This window comes from Panthera pardus, unplaced genomic scaffold (genome assembly GCF_024362965.1).
Source record: "Panthera pardus isolate Hobbes unplaced genomic scaffold, ASM2436296v1 HiC_scaffold_27, whole genome shotgun sequence".
NCBI lineage: Eukaryota > Metazoa > Chordata > Mammalia > Carnivora > Felidae > Panthera > Panthera pardus.
Window position 1 is genome coordinate 76,666,930 of NW_026526843.1, and position 13,402 is coordinate 76,680,331.

The 13,402-nt window shown below is 34.7% G+C and overlaps 1 protein-coding gene across 3 annotated transcripts in view; it reads right to left on the reverse strand.

Annotated features, from left to right (window-relative positions):
• Positions 1-11,552, reverse strand: part of NBDY (negative regulator of P-body association) — an 88,528-nt gene extending 76,976 nt beyond the window's left edge. For 2 of the 3 annotated variants that reach the window (XM_053891564.1, XM_053891565.1), the window contains exons 1-2: positions 11,202-11,552; positions 9,328-9,446 (exon numbers count right to left, since the gene is read on the reverse strand). In XM_053891564.1, the coding sequence (XP_053747539.1) occupies positions 11,230-11,436 (207 nt within the window). In that variant the 5' untranslated portion in view covers positions 11,437-11,552 and the 3' untranslated portion in view covers positions 9,328-9,446; positions 11,202-11,229. Of the gene's footprint in view, positions 1-4,692; positions 5,154-9,327; positions 9,447-11,201 lie in introns of those variants that run through there. The other variant, XM_053891566.1, reaches the window with a different exon arrangement.
• Positions 11,553-13,402: the final 1,850 nt, after the last annotated feature.

The window sequence follows — 13,402 nt, forward strand, 5'->3', positions numbered from 1 at the left end:
CTCATGCACAGTGAAGGAAACAATCACAAAATTAAAATGACATATATGATAAATGATTAGTATCCAAAATATATAAAGAACTTAGAAAACCAACACCCAAACAACAAATAACCTAATTAAAACATGGACAGAAGAAATGTAAAGACATTTCTCCAAAAAAGACATGTTGATGGCCACCAGACACATGAAGAGATGCTCAACATCACTCATCGTCAAGGAAATGCAAATCAAAGCCACAAGGAGCTATTACCTTACACCTGTCAGAATGGCAAAAACAAAAACACAAGAAAGAAGTGTTAGCAAGGATATGCAGAAAAAGGAATACTTATGTGCTCTGTGTGAATGCAAACTGGGATAGCCACTGTGGAAAGAGTATGGAGGCTCCTCAAAAAATTAAAAATAGAATTATCATGAGATCCAGTAATTTCTCTATTATTTACTGAAAGAATATGAAAACACTGTCTTGAAAAAGACATATGCACTCATAGGTTTACTGCACCATTATTTACAATAGCCAATATGGAAGTAACCCAAGTATGTATCAATTGATGAATGGATAAAGAAGATGTGGTGTATTTACACAACGGATTATTGCTCAGCTGTAAAAAGGAATGAATTCTTGCCATTTGCAAGGACATGGATGAAGCTAGAGTGTAAGGTTAAGTGAAATAAGTCAGTGAGAGAAAGACAAGTACCATATAATTTCACTCATATGTGTATGTTAAGAAACAAAATGAACAAACAAGGGAAAAAAATAGACGAACAACAAACCAGACTATTACTATAGAAAACAAACATGGTAGCCAGAGGGTAGGTTGATGGGGGAATAGATGAAACAGTTGAAGGTGATTAAGAACACACTCATCTTGATGATCACTGAATAATGTATAGAATTTTTCAATCACTATATTATACACCTGGACTACATTAACATTGTATGTGAATTATATTGGAATTAAAAAAATAATAAAATAAAAAAATTATGAATTAGCTTCATAGAATAAAGTATTTGAAATAATTACAAAATAATAAAGTAGTACATGAAGGTCCTTATGTAATGAAATGGAAAAAACTGGCTAACCTTACAGAAAAATGTACCTAAAGGAGACTGTGCATGTGAAGGTGCTGAAAAAACCTTTCTGAGAGACAGACAAATAGGCAGACTAATAAATACTCTGAGGCAAAAAATATATATATATAATGGTAGAATTACAGTAGAATAGACATGAGAACTCCATTTAATGATGAACATATCTATAAACAGTTAAAGTAGACAAAAAATATGCTACCAGTCGTAAAATATAATTCCACCCATGTCCAAAAAAAGTGTTTCCTAAGGGAAAAGGGAAAAGTACCCACCTAGTTATCCGTATCACAAAAGGGTATCAAAGCCTTGCATTCTGCAATCTCCTGAACAGCATTTTATAACAAGAAATTAAGAGCTAAAGTTATAGAACAAATCGACACCATGTGCCTCCTGATATAATACACTGAGAACAAAACATCATTCCAGTGATGTTCCTTGACAAAAGCACATAAGCTGAATGTAATCATGAGGAAACACCACACAAACTGAACCTTAAGGACGTTCTATAAAATAACCATGCTACCATCTTCAAAACTATTTTTTTTTTCTACACAAAGAAAATCTAAGAAACGACTGCAGATTAAAGGAAACTAAAATAAGCCAGGCAGAGAAAGACAGATATCATGTCTGAGAACAAACTAAGGGTAGATGGGGCATGGGGGAGAGGGGAAAGTGGGTGATGGGCAGGGAGGAGGGCACTTGTTGGGATGAGCACTGGGTGTTGTATGGAAACCAATGTGACAAATTATATTTTAAAAATAAAATAAATTAAAATACATACTTCAAAAAGTTAAAAAAACCAAACATGACAGCTCAATGCAACATGATTATGAATTGGACCCTGGACCAGATTCTTTATGTTTTAATAAATGGCATCTACTGGCATAATTGGTGAAAAATGAGTATGGTCTTAGGAAACACAGACTGAAGTACATAGGATTCATAAGGCAACTTACCATCAAATGGTTCAGAAAAAATATATTTATGTATTTGTTATGATGCATATGTAGATAAATATGTAAATAGAACTATAAATATAAGCAATCATGTTTCTTTTTTTTTTAGTAATTATTTATTTTTAGAGAGAGAGAGTGTTAAGCAGGGGAGAGGCAGAGAGAGGGGCGCAGTGGATCCGACTTGGGCTTTTTGCTGACAGCAGAGAGCCTGATGTGGGGCTCGAACTCACAAACTATGTGATCATGACCTGAGCTGAAGTCAAACACTCAACCAACTGAGCCACCCAGGTGCCCCATTTCTTGATACTTACTCAAAGGAGGTGAAAAATTATGTCCACACAAAAATCTTCACATAGGTATTTATAGCCGCTTTATTCATAATTGCCAAATCTTAGATGCAACCAAGGTGTCATTCAGTAGGTGAATGGATAAACTGGTACATTCAAACAATGGAATGTTATTCTAAAAAGAAATGAGCTACCAAGCCCTGAAAAGACATGGAGGAACCTTATGTGCATATTACTAATGGAAAGAAACCAACTTGAAAGGCTATATACTGTATGATTCCAACTGCTAACATTCTGAAAAAGCAAAACTATGAAACAGTAAAAAGATCAGTGGTTGCCAGAGGTTTAGAGGGAGGGATGAATAGGCAGAATAAAGAGGCCTTTCAAGGCAGTGTAAATACTCTGTATGATACCATAATAAGAGTACATACCATTATTCATTTTTCCAAGCCCACAGAATGTTCAATGCCAAGACTGAACAATAATGTAACTATGGACTTTGGGTGATCATTGTATGTCAATGTAGGCTCATTAATTGTGACAACTATACCATTCTTGTAGGGAATGTTGATAATAGGGAAGTCTATGTACTATAGGGGCAGTAGATATATGAGAAATCTCTCTGTTTTTCTCAATTTTGCTGTGAACTTAAAATTACTCTTAAAATAATCTGTAAAAAACATCAGCAAACTTAGCATCATCAATAATGAATGTGACAAACTGGTATTTTGTGCTTCCTGATGTGATGCAAGCACACAGCATCACCTATGTAGTCTTCTTGCTAAAAGTGCTTAATCATGGGGAAACAAGCAAGCTCAAATTGTGGCACATATGCAGGACAATTTCCTGGACTCATCAGAAATGTCAATATTTTGAAAATTTTTAAAATTTTAATTTTCTAATCCTCATTAAGAAAGGATGAGGAAGTGCTATTCTAGATTTAAAAAGATTAAAAGGGCATGACAACTAAATACAGTATAGGATCCTTGACTGGATCCTGTATCAAAAAAAATAAAAAGCTTTAAAGGGTATTGTTAGGGTAATTGGGAAACTTGGGGACAATATGTTTGATAACAGAATTATATCAGTGTTAAGTTTCTCTGAGTGTAATAAAAGCAATGCCCTTGTTCTTAAGACATACTGAAGTGTTTAGGGCTTAAGTGCCATAATATCTGCAAGTTGCTTCCAAATGTTTCAGCAAATATATATAAATTTATATATAAAATTATATAAAATATATATTAATACATAAGAACATAAAGCAAATCTCAACAAATACTAAATAAACAGTATCATATAAACCATGGTCTGCCCTTCCCTGTCTCTCCCTCTCTTAAAATAAACATTAAAAAAAGAGATTATATGTAGCAAAATAAACAATGGATAGATCTATATGAAGGATGTCTTTTGACTTTTCTGAAGAGTTGAAATTTTACAATATAAAAAAACTGGTGAAGAAAATGTCTGTACTAAGTACAATTAAATGAAAAGAATAACATGTTAAACAACAAAAAAAACACGTACCGATGTTTTGTTTCCTAAATACCATCTCCCTCTCAATGAGACAGGGAATAAAAGACAAGCCTAAAAGTAAAGAAGAAAACGCTGATGTCAAAATATGTATCAGAATGATGGGAGCACATCAAATGGACAGAGGAGCCAGCTTGAATGGGCTGTCATTGGTTAAGCCTGGGATAATTTGAACATTAAAATAAATAATGGTAGCAATAAGATATTCATGAAATAAAGTAAAAATGAAGGTGTCCAAAATAAGGTCAATAAGTAAACAGAGAATAAAACTCTTCCTTAAAATAGAATACAAATTTATAAACATAGTAAAAATGATGGAGTTTAAAAATTCTCATCTTGCAGCCATCATACTAATTCAGTCAAGAATTATCAATGGATATTAAAGCCAGTGGACTTTAGTTTGATGAGGAACAAAATGTTTACACAGTTTCAAAGTATTCCCAGCAAAATTATTAACTACAAACAGGAAAATGCTGGGGCACCTGTGTGGTTCAGTTGGTTGAGCATCCGAATCTTGATTTCCACTCAGGTCATGATCCCTGGATCATGGGATTGAGCCCTGCTTAAGATCCTCTCTCTTTCTCCTTTTGCCTCTCTCCCCCACTCACGTGCTCATGTTCTCTCTCTCTCTCTCAAATTTTTTTTAAAAAGAGGAAAATGGTAACTTTAGAGTGGATTTATCTAGCAAACATCATTTTGACCAAGTAATCAAGATTAACATCACTTTTATTTTATTTATTTATTTTTTTAAATGACAACACTTTATTGCAGCATCGGCAAAGGTCAGATTTCTGAAGCTGGTGAAGATCGGGCAGCATTTCCATGTGAAATGTTACAACTTTACAAGTTTTGTTTCTTATTTAATTCTACATGCAGAAACTGAAACATGGTAAAAGAAAAAATGCAAAATAGCTAGGAAAAAAAGATGTAATCAAGTTGTAGCATACAGATGTGCTCTTTAACTAAATTTACTATGCCTATCAGAAAGCAAACAAAAGACAACTATCCTAATAAATTAACAGATTGCCAGAAACAGACTAAGAACCCTCATTTCTATTTAGTGGGGGGAAAACAAAACAAAACAAAAACAACAAAACAAAAACAAACGCAAAATAAACGCTCTACTGTTTCCATACTTTGTTTAGAGACAAAGGCTGTAAACCCATGAAGGTCAACAAAATCTTCTGATCCCCTTCTTGTTGTCCTTCGTCCATTTTCTGTGACATGCTGACCGGCACGCTAACATCACTTTTAAGGGGTCAAATCAGCATCATGTGCCACTGATATGATGCCCTGAGAATAATACAACATTACTTCTCTGGTATTCCTGCCAAAATGCATAATCCAAATATAATAGTGAAGAAAAGGCACACAAACTTAAACTGAAAGACAATATACAAACTAGTTGTCCTATATTTTTAAAAATTGCCAATAGTTATGAAAGGAAAATAAAAAGGATGGAACTGTTGCAGATTAAAGAAAACTGAAGAGATACAACAACTAAATGCAATGCATCATCTTGGATTGAAACTTCAACCAAGAAATGAAAATAAATATAAGAAACAATATTGGGACAATTGATCAAATTTGAATATGGCCTAGATAATATGGGAACACCATTTTAAACTATACTACAAAGCTATAGTAATCAAAATAGTATTTTTCTGGCATAAAAACAGACACATAGACCAACAGAACAGAATGGAGAGCCCAGAAATAAACCCCCACTTATATGGTCAATGCATGTATTTGACAAGGGAGCCAAGAGTACTCAATGGTGAAAAGATAGTCTGTTCAATAAATGATGCTGGGAAAACTGGGTATTAATATAAAAAAATGAAACTGAAACCCTATCTTACTTACACCACTCACATAAATTAATTCAAACTTGACTAAAGACTTAAAGGTAAGACCTGAAACCATAAAACTCTTGGGAAAAAAAAACAGGGAAAAAAGCTCTTTGACATTGGAATTTGCAATGATTTTATGGATTTGACACTCAAAGCATAAGCAACAAAAGCAAGAAGTAAACAAGTTGTGACTACATCAAACTGAAAAGCTTCTGCACAGCAAAAGAATAAAAAGGCAAACTATGGAATGGGGAAAAAACATCTGCAAACCATGTATTTGATAAGGAATTAATATCCAAAATATGTAAGAAACTTATACAGCTCAACAGAAGAAAAATAAATAATCCAACTTACTAAGATGTAAAGGACCTGAATTGAATTTTTTCCCAACAAAATATGCAAATAGCTAATAGGCACATTAAAAGGTGTTCAACATCACTAATCATCAGGAAATGCAAATCAAAACCATAGTTTAAAAAACAAAATGAACAAAAAAAACCCCAAAACCACAGCAATATATCTCTCACACTTGTTAGAATGGGTATTATAAAAAAGACAAGAGATAATAAATGCTGGTGAAGATGTGGAGAAAAGGGAACACTCGTACATTGTTGATGGGAATGTACACTGGTACATCTATTATGTAAAATAGCATGGAGGTTCTTCAAAAATTAAAATTGGAACTACCATATGATCCAGCAATTCCACTTCAAGTATACATCTAAAGGAAATAAAATCACTAATCTTGAAGAAACATCTGCACCCCTATGTTCACTGAATCATTATTTATAATAACTAAGACATGGCAACAACCTAAGTTTCCACTGACAGATGAAAAGGTAAAGGAAGTGAAATGAAATTTCATTTCCAACACATTTCATTTCCAACACATTTCATTTCTAACACATTTCATTTCCAACACAATGGATAAAACTTGAGGGCATAATACTAACTGAAATAAGTCAAAGAAAAACACTGTGTGATCTCATTTATACATAGAATCCAAACAAACAAACAAACTCATAAATACAGAGTAGATTGGTAGTTTCCAGAGGTGGGAGGGTGGGAAAAATGGATGACAGTGGTCAAAGGGTATAGATTCTCAGTTATAACATGAATAATAGCTCTGGGTATCTAATATACAGCATGATGTACATTATACTATAGTTAATAGTATAGTTATATATACTTATGCAATTGTATAGTATAGTTATATTGTAGTTAATACTATAGTCTAGTGACTATAATTAACAAAATTGTATACTTAAAAGTCATGGAGAATAGATATTAAAAGTTTTCATCATACACTCACAAAATGATTACTGTGTGAGATGACTGTGTGAAACCTTATTGTGGCAATTATTTTGTAATATATAGATACAGCAAATCATCATATTATACACCTGAAACCTACCACAACATTATATGTCAAATATATTTCAATAAACCAAGACAAAAAAGAACTATAATACAGCTTGCATTGTCCACTTGAAATATGTGTTCTCCCAAATTCATCCTTTTTCCATTGTTTATAAGTGGATAATCTTGACAATAAAGGTATATGAAACACATAAAAATTAGAACATTGTCAATTTCTATTTTGACACATGTAGTGAGGTTATGTAAGGTTATGTATAACCTTATGTAAGGTTATCTTTCTGAAGAAATATGCACTGACGTATTTACAGGTACTGAAGTATTTACCAGTCAAGAAGCATGATACCTACAAGTTATTCTTAAATAGTTCAGAGGAAGAGGAAGAGGGAGAAAGGCAGAAAAGGAGAGGTAGGGGAGAGGAGAAGGTGGGGAGGAAAAAAGGAAGGCAGAAGGAGAAGAGGTACGAGAGGGAGAAATAGAGAATGAAAAAGCAAGTATGGGAAAATGTTAATTGGTGAATCTGGGTTAAGGGTATATGGGAGTTCTTTGTAATATTCTCAAAATTTTTTAAAGTGTAAAATGAGATCAAAATTTAAAGTTTTAAAAAACAAAAATATAGTAGGTTAAGCGTCTGACTTCAGCTCAGATTTGAGCCCCTCATCGAGCTCCATGCTGACAGCTCAGAACCTGGAGCCTGCTTTGGAATCCTTATCTCCCTCTCTCTCTGCCCTCCCCCACTCACACTCTGTCTCTCTCTCTCAAAAATAAATAAACATTAAAACAAATTTTTTAAAACATAAATATATGTATCAGGAATAACTCCATCATTGAATAGCATGCACATGCATTTCTATGTATGTAATGAAAGAAAAAGTTTTATATGGCCAAATGTGTTGAAATGAGAAGCTGGTATATAATTTTGCTTTTTCTTATAAGAAAGATAAAAAAAAAACTTTAAAGAAGAAAATCAGATGAAGTTAACTGTAATTGGACTAATGATTTCACAATATGATTTTTAAAAAATAGACTCATGTTTGTAAATTAAACAACTCATGAGTCAAAAAACAAATAAGGGAAATTATAATTGAATGATAATAAAATACATATATAAATCTGTGAAATTCTGAAGTTGTACAGAATGGAAGATTTATAATCATAAATTCTTATTTTAGAAAAGAAGATTGAAAATTACTGGGTAAAGGTCCAAATAAATAAGTTAGAAAATTAGCAAGTAAAAAGTAAAGGTAATATTAAAGATAAAAGCAAAAATTATTAAAGTAGGAAACAAAGTATTTCAATGGTGAGGCCTGATGAAACCAAAAGCAGGAAACAGATTAGAAAACTAATTATTGTAATTTGTCACATGGTCACACTGTCATAATAATGGAGAAAAAACTCCATATTCATTCAGAATTAAAGCTCTCAGCACACTAAGAATAGAAACAAACTGCCTTATCCTGAAGAAGCAAATCTACTAAAAATGGTGAAACATTTATAGAATTCCCCTGTAAATTCAAAAGCAAGGTAAGAACATCTCTTATTGCTACTATTTCTCATTGTACTGAAAGTCCTAACCAGCACAGTAAGACAAGCTAAAAAACAAATATTGAAAGAAAGAAACTGCCATTATTCACAACATAGCTAATAGACAATCCAAGAGAATCTATAAATTATCAGAACAAAACTCAGAGAATCTGTAGCATATAAAATCAATATGTAAAAATATCAATCATGTTCCCATTTACCAGCAAAAATCAGAAAATCTGGTTTTAAAAATACATTTCAGGGATGCCTGGGTGGCTCAGTCAGTTAAGCATCCGACCTCAGCTCAGATCTGATCTCACCAGTCCTGAGTTCAAGCTCCACAACGGACTCTGTGCTGACAGCTCAGAGCTTGAAGCCTGCTTCAGATTCTGTCTCCTGCTCTCTTTGACCCTGCCCCCACTCATACTCTGTGTCTCTCTCTCTCAAAAATAAATAAACATAAAAAAAATTTAAATACATTTCACACTAACAACAAAAACTGTAAGGTAAATTAGGAGTGAATTTAACGAAGCAGCTTATAAATTACATTATTATTATATGGTATGTATGGTTTTATAAAATGTAGAAAATAGTTTCAATTTTACCATTTTGTGCTAGCTTTGTTTTTTGTTTGGCTATTTATTTTTATAACTCTTATTCCTCTTCCTCCCTTAATAAGTTTTTGGTAAAGAAAGTACCTTAAAAAACACAATTACCTGGTGCAGGACATCAGAAAAATCAGGGCAGCATTGTTAATAGTCTTCAACATCTTCACAGGGTGAACCATTTTATGAAGGCACCAAGGAAATGGAGTCATTCTGCAATCCCTCAGAGACTAAAAGATAGTAAAATAAGGTAAAATTTATTTCCTCTGTTTTTGGACGTTTCTTTCCCCTGGCCTCCTTAAGTCCTTATGTTCCACCATGCTCCCATTTCTATTATATATTCCTGTAAAACAATTATATAGATCATATTAGAAGGGGTCTATTGCAAATTAAGTGTGGATTCTAGAAGCCCCTTAGAACAGTGTCTGGCACATAAAAAATGTTCAGTAAATATATGCTATATTACAATTTTCAATGATTTGAATCACTAGATGAAATTATGTAGCTTTTGCAGTTTTTGCCCTGCACAACATCCTTGGTTTTCTACATGAGCACTGCTATCCCTATGCCCTAACCTCTACCAGCACTACCCTTTTGTACATTGAGGTAAAAATGATGGAAATCAGAGTGTAAAGGAATGACTGGATGATGCTTTCAAGCAAAAAAGCTCATTCTTTTTCTATGCACTATCACCAAGTCCCAAGTCCCAAGTCCAGAGCCTCCTTGGTTGCCACTGTTATCCTAGCATTTATTGACTTATTTATTCAAACATCTGTTTCACTCCAACTGTGTACCAGGCACTATGCCTTGATCATCCATTCCCTACAGCTCCCAGCACAATGCCTTGTCCATTGCAAGAGTTCCATAAGGGTTTACTGTATGAATGAAAAAAGGATGCCCTGCTTCCTTTGGATTGATTACAAGGACCTGTGAGCCTTGGGTCAGATTTGGTTTTATTTTTTGCATTCCATAAAGTCTTCTAAATAGAAAACTGTTTCTCTGATGGTAAAAACTGGATTCCTAAAATATATCACTTGATTGAAAATCTTCAATGGTTACCACTGCTTTTAAACTGCATACTCCTTAGGGTAACATTCAAGGCCTTGCCACACTCTATTGCACTTCCAAGTCCTTCTTTCTCAAAGATTCAGAATTACACCCAAGCTTTTCCCATAAGCCCACTTTGGGACTTTTGTCCTGAAAACACCAGGCCTGAAAAGCATTCTCTCCTCTTCCACATGCCAGATGTCACTCACCCTTTAAAGAACCACCCAAATTTCCCCTTTCCTTTTTGATGGGTCATGATTACTACCAAGCAGAATGATTTTGTCCATCCTGGGTGATCCCTGCATACCTTGAACAAGCAAACATTATGGCCCTTGGGTTTAACTTACCATACTGTTTTTTTGTTTGTTTGTTTTTACTTATTAAATTTTCCTGCTACATACAGAGAAACCCACTCCTGAAGACACTTCAAAATACCCTCCGTTAGCACAGGAATTGAGCCTCTTAGCATAGGAATGAGGCCTTCCGTATGTTGTTACTGATCTTGAACCAAGGATTTTCTTTTTAATGGAAAAGTTTCAAATATACACAAAAGTAGTGAGAACAGTATAATGAATCTCCATGTATACATCACCCAGTTATCATCAACTCATGAACATTTTGTTTGTAACTCCCACTTCCGCCCCACTGAATTACTTTTGAACATATCAAGAGATTTAAATCTATTTCTTAAAAAAAATATAACAATTATCACAGCTAAAATATCAAAAATAATTTACTCAATGTCATTCAATATCCATAATTTTGCCCAAGCATATTTTGTGAAAGAGCTATTCAATGCCAGTATGGTTTTTGTTTGTTTACTGTGTTTTTCGATTATGAAATCATGGGAATAGAAAAAAGGGGAAGGAGATCTGGGAAAGTGCATAATTAAGTTGCAGAGAGGCTGGATGTCCCAGATGAGAAGGAAAGAATCTGACCTGGTTTGGGTGGGAGAAGTATATTCTACTACTTCTCCGGAGGAGGAGGGTGCGACTTCAGGCCGGGTGATGCAGGAGAAGGTGCAGAGTGAAGAGTGGTACTACCTCCGTTGGGGGTTCCCTCTGGATAATCCCACCGTGGAGCTAGGAGGCAGCGCTTTTTTGGAGGCCTGGTTTCCCGCGTGTTTCCAGGTGGGAGCGTGGATCTCCCGGAGAAACAAGGTTGGTCACCCATAAGGATTCTTAGGACAGGGCGTCAGCTCTCTGTGGTGGGCCCCACGAGGCTGAGACCTGAGATGGCGGCGGGTCCCCTCCGGGCACAGAGCTTCCTCTGGGTTTCGCGCTTACCGTATTTCCTGTATCCTGAAACGCAAATCCCTTCTCTGCCTCCGCCCTCCCCTCCTTACTCCACCCTATTTTAACGTTCTATAAGGGTGGGTCTTAAAAAGACATGTATATTTAACATATAATGTTTTACCACCGTCCGTCCCCTAAATGTAACTAAATCTATGTTTTGTGTTACACAATCTATGCAATTTTAAGATTAGAAGAAATCCAGGTTTATTTCTAATTGGTAAACTCTGCATAGATTGTGGAAAGGTGCGGAGGGGTGGAGTGGGGGGTAAGGGGCGCAGGTGGTGGGAGGGGGAGAACAAAGACATTATTGAAAAGCTAAGGGCTTTACTACCGAGTTGCAGCTATGTAACACAGAGCCATGAAACTACCTAGGACAATTTGAAAAGCAATTGCAAACACGTTAGTTGACTAAAGTGCAAAATAGCACACTAGCATTAAACATAGTAATGAATGTGGAAAGTAAATTCGCTGTATGTCATAGAATGTAGGGTCACATTTTTCTTCATATTTTAACAAATTAGAAATCTCTGAAGGCTTACTTTTTAAAATGTCTAATGATTTTTAATGTTTCAACATCTATAAAATATCAGTTAATAAATCTAAATCTCGATGGAATTTCATACTTTAATTGGCAAAGTTTTTCTTTTCTTAGAGTTATGGAAAATAATAATTCATCTTACTACTGGTGTGTTATATTCAATGATATATGGTAATAAGATATATGATATATATATGATATATGGTAAGAGGTGGGTGTGATATGGCTTAGAAGAAAAGGCTACTGGAACTTCTTAGACCTTCAGCATTTACATCCATTCCCCTTTGGCTATGTACAAAATAGACCACAGTTTTACAGCCCTGTCCTCAGTGTTTTTTAATGGAAAGAGTTCAATCCTTAATGTCAAAATAGAACTGACTTTTAAAATACTCTGTTACTTACAAGCCCTGTGATATTTAAGTAGCCGATTAAACATTTAGAGCTATGGTTTCCAGGAAATAGTAATTTCTTCCTTGTAGAACTATTGCCATAATTAGGGATCATGCATTTAAAGTACTTATTAACCATGATTGCCTCTCATTTCCACCATCACTACCTTCCTCTAAGTACCAGTGCAGCCCTTTACACAAACTAGATACTCAGTAAATGTTTAGGAAATAAGTGACCCTGTGGTTTTCTACCAGATGCCACTAATAAAAATATTGTAGCAGTGGGTTAGTGAAAACATGTGAAGGGAAATCAAGAGAAACAATGCTCTAGATTTAGAAAAGTAGTTGGGACTAGACTTAACAGATGTGGGAGTCACTAACATAGACCTGGTAGTTGATGTCATGGGAATAGATGGTATCCTCAAGAGAAAATATAGAGGAAAAAGGAAGTGAGCTAAAGACAGAATACTGCGTAATTATAGACAGAAGAAGAATAAACTGCTGCAAAGCCTGAGAAACAGTGGCTAAAGTCAGAGCAAAGGATTCTAACTTAGGGTTACTCTTGGCACTATTGACATTTGAGACCAGATCATTCTTTGTGGTGGGGGACTGCCCTGTGCATTGTAGGATGTTTAGCAGTATATCAACATACATCAGTAGCACCTCCATACCACTCCCAACTGTGAAAAACAAAAATGTCTCCAGACGCTCCCAAATGTCCCTCAGGAGGCAAAATCATCCCCTCTTAGAACCATTGGTTTATCCCAACCCTCCAAACTTGCTCCTTCCCTAGTCTTCTTAATTTCAGTGAATGTTATCCCTTCTACCTATTCGAATAAGTCAAACCTTACTATTATTTTTTTGTACTGCAGAATATTTTATTATCTGCAAGATGAAAGACTTTAAGAGTAAAAGTT